The 13,607-nt window shown below is 40.7% G+C and overlaps 1 protein-coding gene and 1 pseudogene across 2 annotated transcripts in view; both read left to right on the top strand.

Moving 5' to 3' along the window:
* col4a2 (collagen, type IV, alpha 2) overlaps nt 1–13,607 on the top strand; it is a 94,383-nt gene that overhangs the window by 67,348 nt on the left and 13,428 nt on the right. For both annotated transcript variants that reach the window (XM_088353568.1, XM_088353567.1), the window contains exons 5-21: nt 2,560–2,694; nt 2,766–2,810; nt 2,881–2,997; nt 3,076–3,144; nt 3,231–3,266; nt 6,420–6,473; nt 6,554–6,589; nt 6,666–6,704; nt 6,892–6,963; nt 7,047–7,091; nt 7,170–7,217; nt 7,282–7,317; nt 7,381–7,425; nt 8,454–8,520; nt 12,585–12,698; nt 12,846–12,995; nt 13,093–13,164. In XM_088353568.1, the coding sequence (XP_088209694.1) occupies nt 2,560–2,694; nt 2,766–2,810; nt 2,881–2,997; nt 3,076–3,144; nt 3,231–3,266; nt 6,420–6,473; nt 6,554–6,589; nt 6,666–6,704; nt 6,892–6,963; nt 7,047–7,091; nt 7,170–7,217; nt 7,282–7,317; nt 7,381–7,425; nt 8,454–8,520; nt 12,585–12,698; nt 12,846–12,995; nt 13,093–13,164 (1,180 nt within the window). The remainder of the gene's footprint in view (nt 1–2,559; nt 2,695–2,765; nt 2,811–2,880; nt 2,998–3,075; nt 3,145–3,230; nt 3,267–6,419; nt 6,474–6,553; nt 6,590–6,665; nt 6,705–6,891; nt 6,964–7,046; nt 7,092–7,169; nt 7,218–7,281; nt 7,318–7,380; nt 7,426–8,453; nt 8,521–12,584; nt 12,699–12,845; nt 12,996–13,092; nt 13,165–13,607) is intronic.
* LOC148353104 (U2 spliceosomal RNA) lies at nt 10,756–10,904 on the top strand (annotated as a pseudogene).

Below are 13,607 nucleotides of genomic sequence, written 5' to 3'. Positions count from 1 at the left end.
AGTGCATTAACAGATTTCTTTACTTAAAGTACTTTAGAGACGAGGCTCTGGGCATTGCATAGAATCCGTGTTGTTACACGGCGCCCTCTTGCGGTGGTGGGTGGTTAACGTATTTTGGCGACTCGTCGGTGTTCCTGTCTGCACACCTAAACACATCCGAAGCGCTCCATATAGACAAAACTGTGTCATAATCATTGTTGGGCGCAATTCTGAAAAAGGGTAATTTGTTACAGCTATCATTTACTTCATTTTAATAGTAATGATGTTGAGCACCCCCAAATTCATTACAATAATTTTTAAATCTCTCTTTTTCTTAATAAATGACAGCAGAGGCTTAGATGTGATGGAAAAACACTACGTTTTTTTTAAAGTAAAACAAAACAAAAATGTCAAAAAGGCAGTCGGAAATATTTTACTGCCTTTAAATGGTTCAGACATTTTGATTCCTAGTACCGCTCTCGCCCCTTTCTCTGCTTCTCTTTTCACTCGCTTGTCACTTGCGGCATAGCAGCGGAGTCTGTGGAGGTTTTGGTTCATTACGGTGAGAGTATGCTGTTGTATATTACTTTAAGTGAAATGAAAAAAAATGTAACAAGACATAGTCACTGGGTGATCTGCACCCCAAAGTCTGAACCTTAAATCGTCGCCTAAAATCACTCAAAACTTACTCTCAAGGTAACTATCCAGTTACAAATTACCGTAAATACTCACATTGAAGGCGACCCCCTTAGAACTGCTTGAAAACTGTTCGAAATTAAAGACACTGTGTATAATATTTGACCACCAGATGACACTGTCTAGAGCCAGCGAAAACCGGCACTAAGAGCAAAGCGTAGCAACAAGATGGCAGAAAAACATGGCAGCAACCTCTAGGTAGCAATTTCACTATCGAAAAGAAATACAAATTCCTCGACCTACTATTTTTTTGTTATTAAAATTAACAATGTTATGATAATTCATGTAATTTTGCTGAATGAAAGCTTTTTGTACCACTATCAGGCAATAAATATTACACAATGTCCCTTTAAAGAAGTAGAAGAAAACATGTACACCAAGCGGTGGAAGCGGTGAACCCTTCATATCTCATAGCTTGTGCAAACTTGAGAGCATGTACCATAGTACCAATTTATTCCATTTGTAAAAGAATTTATTAAAGTACTTAGTAGGTGCATAAGATGCCATTACACTACATCCCTTAGGCAATAATGAAGATAAACAAATTATTTGTCCAGGGTTGTTATGTTTACGTTCTCACAAAAAAATGTTGAGACCCCCGCCCCTCCCCAACCACAAAGATCTTGGCTGACCTATTTCCACCATCAGACCAAACAAACAAATCCGTTTTCCCACTGGCCACAAGTTTTGCAGTAGTTTGCAAGCTCATCTTTTTTTCCCCCAGGTCGAACATGACTCAGACCACAAACACCACAGCAGCAAAGACAGGAATGTAAAAGAGCATGTTGATCTTTTTAAATCTTTTGAATATTGTTTTTAGTTGCTATTTTCGTTTCACGCGTGACTCGCTGGTTTACTGCTTCACGGGAAAAAAATGTAAGAAAAAAAAAGAAGATTGTGAAAAAGATTCACAACAATCAGCCACCACCCCCTTGACTTAGGATCTCCGATGCCTATTGATATCGTAGTATCTTTCATACTGTATTGTGACCGGACACCTGCTCTGCATTTACTGCATCTCGCTGAGAAGAATTTGTGTCTCGCGCCTTAATTGTGCCACCGAAGCGATGCATCTCGCTCTCTCTTTCTCTCCCTCTCTCTCTCCCTCTCTCTCTCTCTCTCTCTCTCTCTCTCTCTCTCTCTCTCTCTCTCTCTCTCTCTCTCTCTCTCTCAGTAGGGTCAGGGGGATGCCAGAACCCATCCCAGCTATCTTGGTTAATAGCACACAGAGACAAGACAACTCACTCGCTCATTTACACCAAGGGAGAATTTGGAACGGACAATTAACCTGAGATGCATGTTTTTGGAATGTGGGTGGAAACCGGAGTGCTCGGAGAAAACCCAGGCAGCCACGGGGAGAACATGCAAACTCCGCACGAGGAGGCTGTGTTAGCTGGAATTAGACCCTGGACCTCCACACCGTCGGGCTGCACGCTAACCAACCATCCGCCCTGGCGACCATATAAAATAATGAAGTTATTGTAATTTCCTTTTATAAGGACACTGTGTCATATTTGACCACTGGATGTTGCTGTATTCTGAAATGCAATCTTAAACAAGTGCTACAAAGCACAAGGGAGAATATAAACTACGGAGATTCAAAGTGATCAAACATCACCATTTTTATTTTAGTTTTATTTTTTTCATTTCTTTGTCAGCTCCCTCTATGGCTAGGCAAGGCTTATGTTGTGTAAAATAACTACAAGTTACTTGCCCTTCACTTTTGTATGATGAGTTTGCGTAGTTATGCTTTTTAGTCAATTATTTAATTAAGTTTTTTACCACAGGGAGGCGCTTAATAATACACAATGTCTCTTTAAATATATCAAACAAGCTAGCAAAACTCACTACAGATGATTTTATTCACATTTGCTTATTCTTCAGGGTCAACATGGGCCTGTCGGGCCTCAAGGTATCGCTGGGCCCCCAGGCAGACCGGGTGATGCAGGCATTCAGGGGCCAAAGGGTCAACAGGGTGATACAGGACGGAATGGAAATATCGGGCCTAAAGGAAATACGGTAATGTGGAAAAACGTGTAAATTGTTGATGAATCTTTTTTGCTTGATTTCACGTTAAATTACCTCCGCAGGGTATGACAGGTGTGCCCGGCTTCACCGGAAACGACGGAATCCCAGTGAGTAACTTCTTTAGTGGACATTTTTTTCCTAATGAACATGTTGAAACGGTACAATTCCTTCCTTTAGGGCCACCCCGGACAACCGGGCCCTAGAGGAAAACCCGGTGCTAACGGCTGCAACGGGACAACGGGAGATTCCGGCATCCCGGGTCAAGTTGGGCGGAACGGAGCATCGGGTTTTCCTGTAAGCTTGCCTTAAATGAGGTTCTGGTAGGAACTAGAACGCTGTACTTTCTGTGCCTGATTTTGTTTTTCTTGTCAGGGCCAAGTTGGCAGAAAGGGGGAGAAGGGTGACAGTTTGGATGTGACTGTATACATGCAACGATTCAGGGTGAAGAATAACTCTCATGGAACATGATTTTTGATGCATTTCAAAGCTACATACATCACTGGAATATTCTTATCGTCTCTCAACAGGGCGATCCCGGAACACCAGGAGCCGATGGACAACTTGTAAGACATGATATGAGGACATATAATCTTATTTTGAAATAGCAGAGTTTTCACATTTAAGATCAGGTGTTTCGTGTTAGCTGCTGGTGCTACAGTGAGCTTTGATTGAAATATTGAGTCAAGTCAAGTCATGTTTATTTGCATAGCCCTTAATCACAAAGAGTCTCAAAGGGCTGCACAGATCAAAGACTATTGCAAACTACAGACTATTATGACACCATCCCCTCATCTAAAACCTACATGAGGGCAAATAATACACATATTATCAACATAAAAATACAGGTTATTCATATGCTATAGAATAGAAGTGTGTTTTAAGCTTAGATTTAAACATTTCCACTGAGGTTGCAGATCAAATCTCAGGGGGAAGAGCATTCCACAGCACCGGGGCCCGAATGGAGAACGCTCTCGAACCTGCGGATCTCTTCTTGGCTCTTGGGATCACTAGTAGACCAGCGTTTTCAGAGCGAAGGCTCCGGCCCGTATCATAGGGCGGAATTCAATCTGAAAGATATGAGGGACCAAGTCCATGCATGATTTTGTATAATACCAACAGAACCTTAAAATCACACCTTCAACTAAGAGGGGGGCAATGCAGGTTAGCTAAAATCGGGGTAATGTGACCAAACTTTCTTTTCTTAGTTAAAAGCCTCGCTGCAGCATCTTTTTACTAGCTGAAGGCTTTTGATTTTGGACTTCGGGAGACCAGAGAGTAGTGCATTACAGTAATCAAGACGGGAGATAACAACGCACGAACTATAATCTCCGCATCCTACTGAGACAGCATAGGGCAAATTTTAGCAATATTGTGAAGATGGAAAAAAAGCTGTTCTAGTAATATTCTTAACGTGTGTTCGAAAGGACAGATCGGGGTCAAATATGACACCTAAATTTTTGACTGAGTCACTCTGGGTGATATTACATTTGTCAATGTTCAGAGACGTTCCAACGGTACAATTCCTTCCTTTAAGGCCACCCTTGACAACCAGCCTTAGAGGTAGTAATTCTCTACAGTCATGCTGTAGTAATTCTACAACACCATTGATTGATCAGATACCTCCACACTGTTTTTGTTCGGTGGCCTGATGCCAAAATAAAACTTGTTGTTCCAAAGGTCTCGGGCACATTTTCACGTTAAATATCTCAGAAACGTTTACGGATACAAAAACACATCTGGTAAATTCTGAAAGTTTATAATCTAACTTTTTCAATAGAATGTTCAATGTGAGCAAAATTAGTCACATGACACAAATCAAGACAATAGTCAAATTCTTGCCAACAAGTCCCAGCATTGCATTGTCAATGGTTGCCACAGCTTCAGTCATTCACACCTTCAGCTCATCAATGTCTATTAGAACAGGGGGCACAAAGACCAATCTTTTCTCAAATACCCACAACAAATCGCATGGTGTGATATCCAAGATCTGGGTGGCCAGGACATTACATCGTATCATTCTGCCCAGACCGTCTAATAATCAATCTGTATGGCAGTGTTGTGTTTAGAAGCTGTCTAATCCTGAGGCTCCAGTGCAGTAACGCCCAATGCTGTTGCAAATTTAAGACACCAACTTTCCCACTCAATTTATCCATTAACCAGTTTTCCAGCCTGTCGAGGTACGTCTCACCATTGATCGTTGCGCTTTCAAAAAGGAACGGTCGTTAGAAGGCATTCTTCAACATAGCACAAAACATGTTCACCATTGGGGAATCTCGGTGATGCTCGAGAGGTTCATGTGGTTTCTCATCACACATATGAAAGTGTTATGCTTTTTAACGTTTCCATTTATGTGGAAAGTTGCCCAGCGCAAAAAAACAAGCTGGTCATCGGATCATCTCCTATTTTCGGTTGGACTAACTGTAACTTGTAAGGCGACATGTGCAGATGTGTTCTTAAGACACACCAAACAGTTGTGGTAGGACATCGGTGGCTCTTCTGATCGATCCACGGAGGCTCCGCTGGAAAGCAGTTCAAACTTAATCCCATCTCCTGAAATTGAGGGGCGCCCTGTTGTATCAGCTGGCCATAAATTGTGAATTTACTACGCATTCACAATATGGGCTTCCTCTCTGGAGGCTCCATTCTGAATTTTGTGTGAAATGCACGTTGAACAACAGTCCAGGATTTAATTTTTCCAAATTCAAGTACTCAAAACGCCTATACTGTCATGATTAGCGATATGCTTCACCTGTGCCCGATCCTTTGGCGCCAATTGACTTGGACTCTAATTGGCTCGCTGTCCCTATTTATACCCACTCCTATCTGTCCCCTTTGTCAGTCTGTCTGCGAACCTCAGTTAAACAGCCTTTTTCGACCCTGACTCCCACCTGTTTTTGCTACCGTCTGATCCCCGGCTTCGACCCGTTTTTGATCCTGACGTCTACTCTCCCGTCCCGGCTTTCGACCTCTTTTGTTCCCAACCACGTCTACCCTCCTTTCCTGGCTTACGACCCGCTTACGACCCCCGACCACGTTTTTGCTCTCCTGTCCCGTATACTGACCCGTTTTTCCGTTCCCGACACCACCATCCCTCGTCTCGGAGGATCCACTTCCGCGTTCAGAGCGACCTGCTTCCCGCGTCTAGCAACCACCGGATCGTGGGTGCAACCCTTTCTCTTTCTTCCAATAAAACTTATGAAAAACGCAACGCAAGTGGGTCCTGTCTCCGTTCTGATCTTGACATATACTGTTTGAGTGAGTGCCCTTATTGGGTATAAAAATTACAGTAATTTGAATATTAAAAAGTCTTAAAGAAAACCTAATGTAATAAGCAATAAAATGGCACAACTTTTATCTTACTACCATTCATAGATAAGGAGATATGGGCGCTTCAAATGTACCCAAGACTTTTGGAACACCCTGTAGAATGGACACACTAATGAATTGGATCACATCAGTGTTTTCTATTATTTTAGACCCATTACTGCAAAGCTGTTTTTTTTTTATTGATATTGGGGCTAACCGATTGCTGGTGGTTTATATGATAATTACTCAATAAATGGGATTTCAAACTAATTTTACTTGGGGGGTCACTAGAGCTAGGTAAGGTTGAACCAAATCAGGTTTTCCACAAGTCAAGTCAACTCTGACAACATTTATTTCATTGTTCTCATATACTGTATCTTTTTGTTGGCTAAAATGATTACATCTTATAGGGGGCTCCTGGTAACAGAGGATGGCAAGGAAACCCAGGGATCCCAGGACCAAAGGTAATGATTGTATTTATAAGCTGTAGCTCAATTTTGTGTGTTAAAGGTAATAAAATGTTGCTGTTTATTTACCATTCTAGGGTCCTCCAGGGCCACCAGGTCCTCGGGGCCCAAAGGTAATTCGGAGGCAAAGTCAAATTTTAATATTTATTAATGTATTAATTTTCTTTATTAATTGCGTTTTCTTCATAGGCCGTGACAAACGTGCTCAAGGGGATGAAGGGTGACCAGGTCAGTTATCGCTTTTGATAATAAAATTTGTCAAATGTCGTTTAATACCCTCAAATACAGTCCTTCGCTCTCTTAAATGCCTTACTAAAATATATTGCTGGGTGACAGCTGACATGCACTTAGTGATGCCACAAAAAATGATTGGACAGCATAATTAATGATTGCTGTCATCTTGTTATCACCCCAGGGAGAGATCGGACCCCCAGGACTTCCAGGAAACTCCACTCATCCCCACACTCAACCCCCTTTTGGACCATTGGTGCATACACCTGCTGCAATTTTATTTCTCTGCCTGAAATTAAAATCGCATTGTAACGAATGAAAATAATCACATCATCCTAGGGTTATCCTGGACCTAAAGGACTCAAAGGAGAAGCAGGAGACCTGGTAAGTATTTGATGATACATTTCAGTTTTTACTTCTATGTTATTTCATAATTGCATCATCATGGTGGCTTCATTCCAGGCCGACAACAAAGGAGAAACTGGAATCAAGGGATTCCCTGGATCACGAGTGAGTACTTTACATATTCCATTTAGAGTTCTTTTAACTTGATGGGCATTGGATGCATTTCTAGGGTTTACCTGGTGTCCCTGGGAGGCCTGGACCAAGGGTATGTTGGCATAACTCTTTATTGACATCATTTATTTCAGTGCAATTAACAAATATCTTTCAGGGGGATGTCGGAGACGAAGGACCAATAGGGAGAGAGGGTCCAAAGGTGAATATTTTGAAAAAAAAAATCAAATTCAAGCTCTATTTAATAATTAAAACACAAGCAAAATAGCCCAGTTTTGTCAGGTAAAAAGATTGGATTCTGCTGCTTGGAGTGGTGGGTGTTTGGGAGCTGCAGTACCCAATTTGGCCACTTGAGGCCATTGGAGACCCAGCGAAAGCAGACCACACAAAAGCAGATTTTTATAAATTTAGTTTGTATTTATTAGAGGTGCCATGACACAAAACCTAGCTAAAGACACATGGAGGCCTAAAGTACAACTGTGGAATTTTTCAGCCGCACAAAGAGACACACACACAAAATGGTACCATATTTATAAAGTTGTTTGGATAGATAGATAGATAGATAGATAGATAGACAGACAGACAGACAGACAGACAGACAGACAGACAGACAGACAGACAGATAGATAGATAGATAGATAGATAGATAGATAGATAGATAGATAGATAGATAGATAGATAGATAGATAGATAGATAGATAGATAGATAGATAGATAGATAGATAGATAGATAGATAGATAGATAGATAGATAGATAGATAGATAGATAGATAGATAGATAGATAGATAGATAGATAGATAGATGGATGGATGGATGGAGGGAGGGAGGGTGGGAGGTAGGGATGGATAGATAGATAGATAGATAGATAGATAGATAGATAGATAGATAGATAGATAGATAGATAGATAGATAGATAGATAGATAGATAGATGGATAGATAGATGGATAGATAGATAGATGGATGGATGGATGGATGGATGGAGGGAGGGAGGGAGGGTGGGAGGTAGGGATGGATGGATGGATAGATAGATAGATAGATAGATAGATAGATAGATAGATAGATAGATAGATAGATAGATAGATAGATAGATAGATAGATAGATAGATAGATAGATAGATAGATAGATAGATAGATAGATAGATAGATAGACAGATAGACTTTTTTCAATCGAAACAAATACTTATTTGTGTGAACTAATTTTATATTTGGGCAATTTTTTTATTCTCAGGGAGTGAGAGGTGAAGCTGGAGAATTGACTTCACAAGGGTTTTGGCTCTGGTCCTCATCAAGTACTGGTACGTCAACAATGGGAGAAAAAATTATTCAATCACTCCCATATTTTTATCAACCTGCTCAATTAGCAAAAGCAAAAAATGGTCATCTCTTTAAAAAGGCTCAGATGGTAATGGGTAAGTTTATAGTTTAGTAGACATTCAAAATAAGAAGAGAAAACGTCAATTAATTTGAATTTACAAGAAAAACAAGAGAGGACTGTACAAAAAAAAACCTCCCAAAGCCAATTTCAAAATCTGAAGTCCTTCCCTGAGCCCTTTTTAAAATTAATTCTCCTATGTTACAAAAAGCCGATCCGCCTTAAAGGGTGTGGAATTCAAACAAAACCAACAGGATTGGCCGATAGTGACCAAGAAACGAAATGGCATCCTGTGTAATCTCCTCATATTAAAGACAGAATAAACCTGTCTGTAATAATGGGACACCCTAAACGAGCCCCAAAACAGTGAAAACACATCTTGCAACTTATTTGTTTTTTGTTTTCTTTTTATTACTGCTAACTGTAAAAATATATACATTATGACCAATTTGGGGCATAATGTTATGAATAATGCCGTTATGTAATGGAATTATTTTTTCAGCAACGGGGAAATCTAACTAAATACTATTCTTGTGCGCGAGGAAGATAAGCAAAGATCCTGGGTCAGCCTTCTAACATATGTATTCACCAACAACACACGGACGTGAACATGGCTGTCATCAAATCTAACACTTCAGCCATCTACAGTAACTCCAAACAATTCGATGCGTGTGTAATGACATCACACAATACAGAATCTCCTAACAAATTATCACGAGTAAGGGCGCTATTAAATTCAAAATATTTAACATCTCATTCGGGGATACTAGTGTAGGATTCTTTCTCAGTGGTTTCTGTGTCTTTAGACACTAATTGTTCCAAAACTGCTGCTCTCTCATCACTGAGCGAAGTCTTGTCCACTATGATAGACAGAGAGAGAGGATGATAAAGATGGGGGAAGAAAGGGGAGGGAAGGAGAAAGATAGGGAGAGGGGCTAGCTTTTCACTGTATTTTGTTTTACTGTTGACTTTTGTTGTGAACTAAATATTTGAAGTGCAGTTGCTTTTTTCTACTTGACCAGTTGTCTAAGGTTATGAGAGTTTTATTTATCTTACACTGTAGTTTTAAATGCACATTATTTTATTGAACTGTTTATTTTTGTTGTGTGAAAATTATGGAAGTGCAGGAGCATATGTCTACATGACCAGTTGTCTGACCAAAGATTATGATTTATTCTAAAGAGTGAAACTCAATTTATATTGTTTCACAATTGATTTGTGTTGTGAAATACTTTGAAGTACAGTAGGCTATGTCTACTTGACCAATTGTCTCGGGTCGTGCGAGTTAAATTGTAATTTATTAAACCCACTTTACTTTGTTCACTGATTGTTATTTAATTACCGTAAATTCCGGACTATAAGCCGCTACTTTTTTCCCAAATGTTCAGCCCTACGGCCAATTTATGGAATTTTTCTAACGGCCACCAGCTGCACAAGAGTATAATAGGTCAAATTAAGACCAGTAGAATGTGGGCGCCAAGAAAGACTGCAAGTTTAAGCGTACATTGTCTGTAATGTTAAGGGATGTTCCAACAATGAGGAAGACGCCCTTGATGCTGATAGTTATGAGGAGGAAGTTATGGACGATCGTCCGTAAATTTCACAATTACGGGATGCTTTTTTCTAACAGGTACATTTGATACATTGCGAGCGTGATCATACTAGCGTGTTGGTACCTTTCAAAGGCACGGTTTGGGATGAAAGTTATATTATTATCATTAAAGCTTTGAAAACTCTCTCGGTGTACCGTCTTTCTTCGTAAATATGTGTGACCTTGTATAATATGTATTTGCAACTGTATATTATTGTAATGTATTTATTTTAGAGATTTATTCTGTTATGTGTTCTACGGACGAATCAAAAAGAAGGGGCGGAGCACACGCGGGCTGATGGGAATTGGGGTAAGCTGAGTTACCGGTAGATCTGTCTGTTGTCGCAGCGGACAATGGTGGACATATATTTTTCCCACCCTTAACTTTGGAAATATACATTTTGTTTCCTTGGATAACTTTCAACGGGACCCGGACTTTACAAGTCTGCATCATACGTTAATTAAGGGTATTATTTTCAATTTATGTTGCCAAATGCGAATCTAGAATTGTGTACTAGCTTGGCCTGATGCCAAGTGCACTCATGATGCCAATCATGAATATAAGATTGTGTTTCATGAAATATTTTGTGAAAGGAACTTCTTTACTATCGTACTGATAGTAGATTTTTGCATTCCGGAGATGGAATAAGAGCTTGCTCTGTCCACTCCACGCATCGGCCCGGTATTGCAGTACCTCCGGGAACGGTGCATTCGCAATGATTGCAACAAGGCTTTAGGGCTAGTACCTTAGCTTAGCCTTTTGGCTGAGAGTAAGTGTCCCGGCTCCTAGGCTTTGTAGCATATAATGAACTGACCGATAACGGATAATGGATAATGAATAACGAAGATAGATCAATAACCCTTAAAAACCCCAAAACCCCTGATGCCAAGTGCAGTACCTCCGGGAACGGTGCATTCGCAATGATCGCAGCAAGGCTTTAGGGCTAGGACCTCAGCTTAGCCTTTTGGCTGAGAGTAAGAGTCCCGGCTCCTTGGCTTTGTAGCGTATTATGAACTGACCGATTACGGATAATGGATAATGAATAACGAAGATAGATCAATAACCCTTGCTCTGTCCACTCCACGCATCGGCCCGGTATTGCAGTACCTCCGGGAACGGTGCATTCGCAATGATCGCAGCAAGGCTTTAGGGCGAGGACCTTAGCTTGGCCTTTTGGCTGAGAGTAAGTGTCCCGGCTCCAAGGCTTTGTAGCGTTTTATGAACTGACGGATAATGAATAACGAAGATAGAACCATAACCCTTAAAAACCCCAAACCCCCCGCTCTGTCCACTCCACGCATCAGCCCGGTAGTACCTCCGGGAACGGTGCATTCGCAATGATCGCAGCAAGGCTTCAAGGCTAGGACTTTAGCTTGGCCTTTTGGCTGAGAGTAAGAGTCCCGGCTCCTAAGCTTTGTAGCGAATTATCAACTGAATGATAACGGATAATGGATAATGAATAAAGAAGACAGAACAATAACCCTTAAAAAATCCCCCCCTCATAGTTCTGGCACTGATCGCTGCCTGACCCTGTGGCTTGACCCAACCTTTTGGCTGGGAGCAAGTGTCTGGGCCTCTTGGCTATGTAGTGTATTATGATTTGACCGATAACGGATAATGGATAATTGCTAAAGAATATAGAACAATAAACCTCTACAACCCCCCCCCCCCAGTCACAGTCATGGAGCTTGCAATTCAGTCTGAGTTAAACTTGTGATTGTGTCACAAGTTTTAATGCGGGCGCACGAGGCTAATACATGGGTGCAGCTTGTGTAAAAACAAAAGTAGCACATCACACCTAAAAAATGGTGGGTGCGGCTTATAATCAGGTGCGCTCTATAGTCCGGAATTTACGGTATACTGTTTGCAGTTTATTTTTGATGCACTTTGTGTGTAGGATAAATCAGTTGCTGGTGATGGTTCGATAACACATTCTCCTCTATTCAACTCAAACACTGTTAAGAAAATTTCAAATTCTTTGACATACAACGACTTATTTTTAAAGAAACGGAAATAGTTACTTTCCCTGGTAACTAGTTGCTTTTACTGTAGAGTGTTTCAGTTACTAACTCAGTAGTGAGTAACTCACTAACTAACTAAATTGGGGTATTTTTGTTACTGCTATATGTCATCGCTCGTCTTTTCATTGCACTATTGTTACAATGCACTATTCTTTTTTATTCATGAATATTGCATCATAACTCGGGCAAGTTTCTAAGAACAGCATTGTAAAAGATTTTTGCCTATCATCCTGAAAGCTTTTTTTTTCTTTTAAAATTCTTTATTACATGTTTAACCTGGAGTGTCATGTCCAATCTCGATGCATACAATGTTTCACGTTTATATCAATGACAATAATAAAGACAATTTAATTTGAACTGTTGTTGTTTCTAAGCTGGTGCCGCTGGTCCACTGGGTGAGCAAGGTCCGCAAGGTGCGAGAGGACCAATCGGAGATCAAGGCATTCCTGGACCACCAGGACGGACCGCTTCTTACTCACAGCAACAAGGTTTTTGTTATTATAAATTTTAAAAAAATATACTAAAATTTCAAGAGCACAAGATTAGTTATCAAATTTGTAAATGGTGTATAAACTATTATAAATACAGAACAACCAAAATAATTTTTGGTCATCCGGCTGATAAAACTCTTACAGTGTTTGATTACGCGGGACCATTTGGAAGAAAGGGGGAGACAGGAGAGAAGGGCCAACAAGGGGAACCAGGAAGTCCTGCTGTCAGTTCAGGACCACCAGGCTATCCCGGTCGCCCAGGTACCAGAGGTCCTCGTGGGCCCAAAGGAACATGTGAGTAGAAGAACAGCCAAACTTATCAGAACCATATATTGTTACTTTTGAAGTCATTCAAAATAAAATACCTAAACTTTCTGTCTAACCTTTCAAGGGGGCGAATTCTACAAGGGGTCTCCTGGACCTAGGGGAAGGCCTGGAAATGCAGGTTTCAAAGGAATAAAAGGTAATGATTTTGCCGATTTAGAAAATATGCAGGTGGCATGTTTGGTAACTGGTTACCATGTCTGCCTCAAAGTTCAGAGATCTTAATCTCGATTATAGTTACTGGCCTTCCTAAGTGGAGTTTGCATGTTCTTCATATGCCTGTGTGGGATTTTCCGGGCACTTTGGTTTCCTCTCATGTCCCCAAAAAAATCCATGGCAGTTCGATTGGTGATTACAAATGTTCCCTAGGGATGAGTGAATAAGAGGTTTTTTTCATGTGCACTGCTATTGCTTGGGAACCAGTCCAGGGTGTCCCCTACCCACTTCCTTAATCCAACTATGAAGGGCTCCAGAATCCTTACTACCCTCATGAGGAAGAGTGACAAGAGACTGAATGAATGTAAACTGTGCGTGGTGCAGAGGTTGTTTTTTTAAGTAAAAATATGTTTTCTTGTATTTTCA

The sequence above is a fragment of the Urocampus carinirostris genome, chromosome 14, assembly GCF_059441175.1.
Source record: "Urocampus carinirostris isolate Australia breed hairy pipefish chromosome 14, RoL_Ucar_1.0, whole genome shotgun sequence".
Taxonomy (NCBI): Eukaryota; Metazoa; Chordata; class Actinopteri; order Syngnathiformes; family Syngnathidae; genus Urocampus; species Urocampus carinirostris.
Note: the sequence above shows the minus strand (reverse complement) of the source record. Positions and strands in the feature narration are given on the sequence as shown.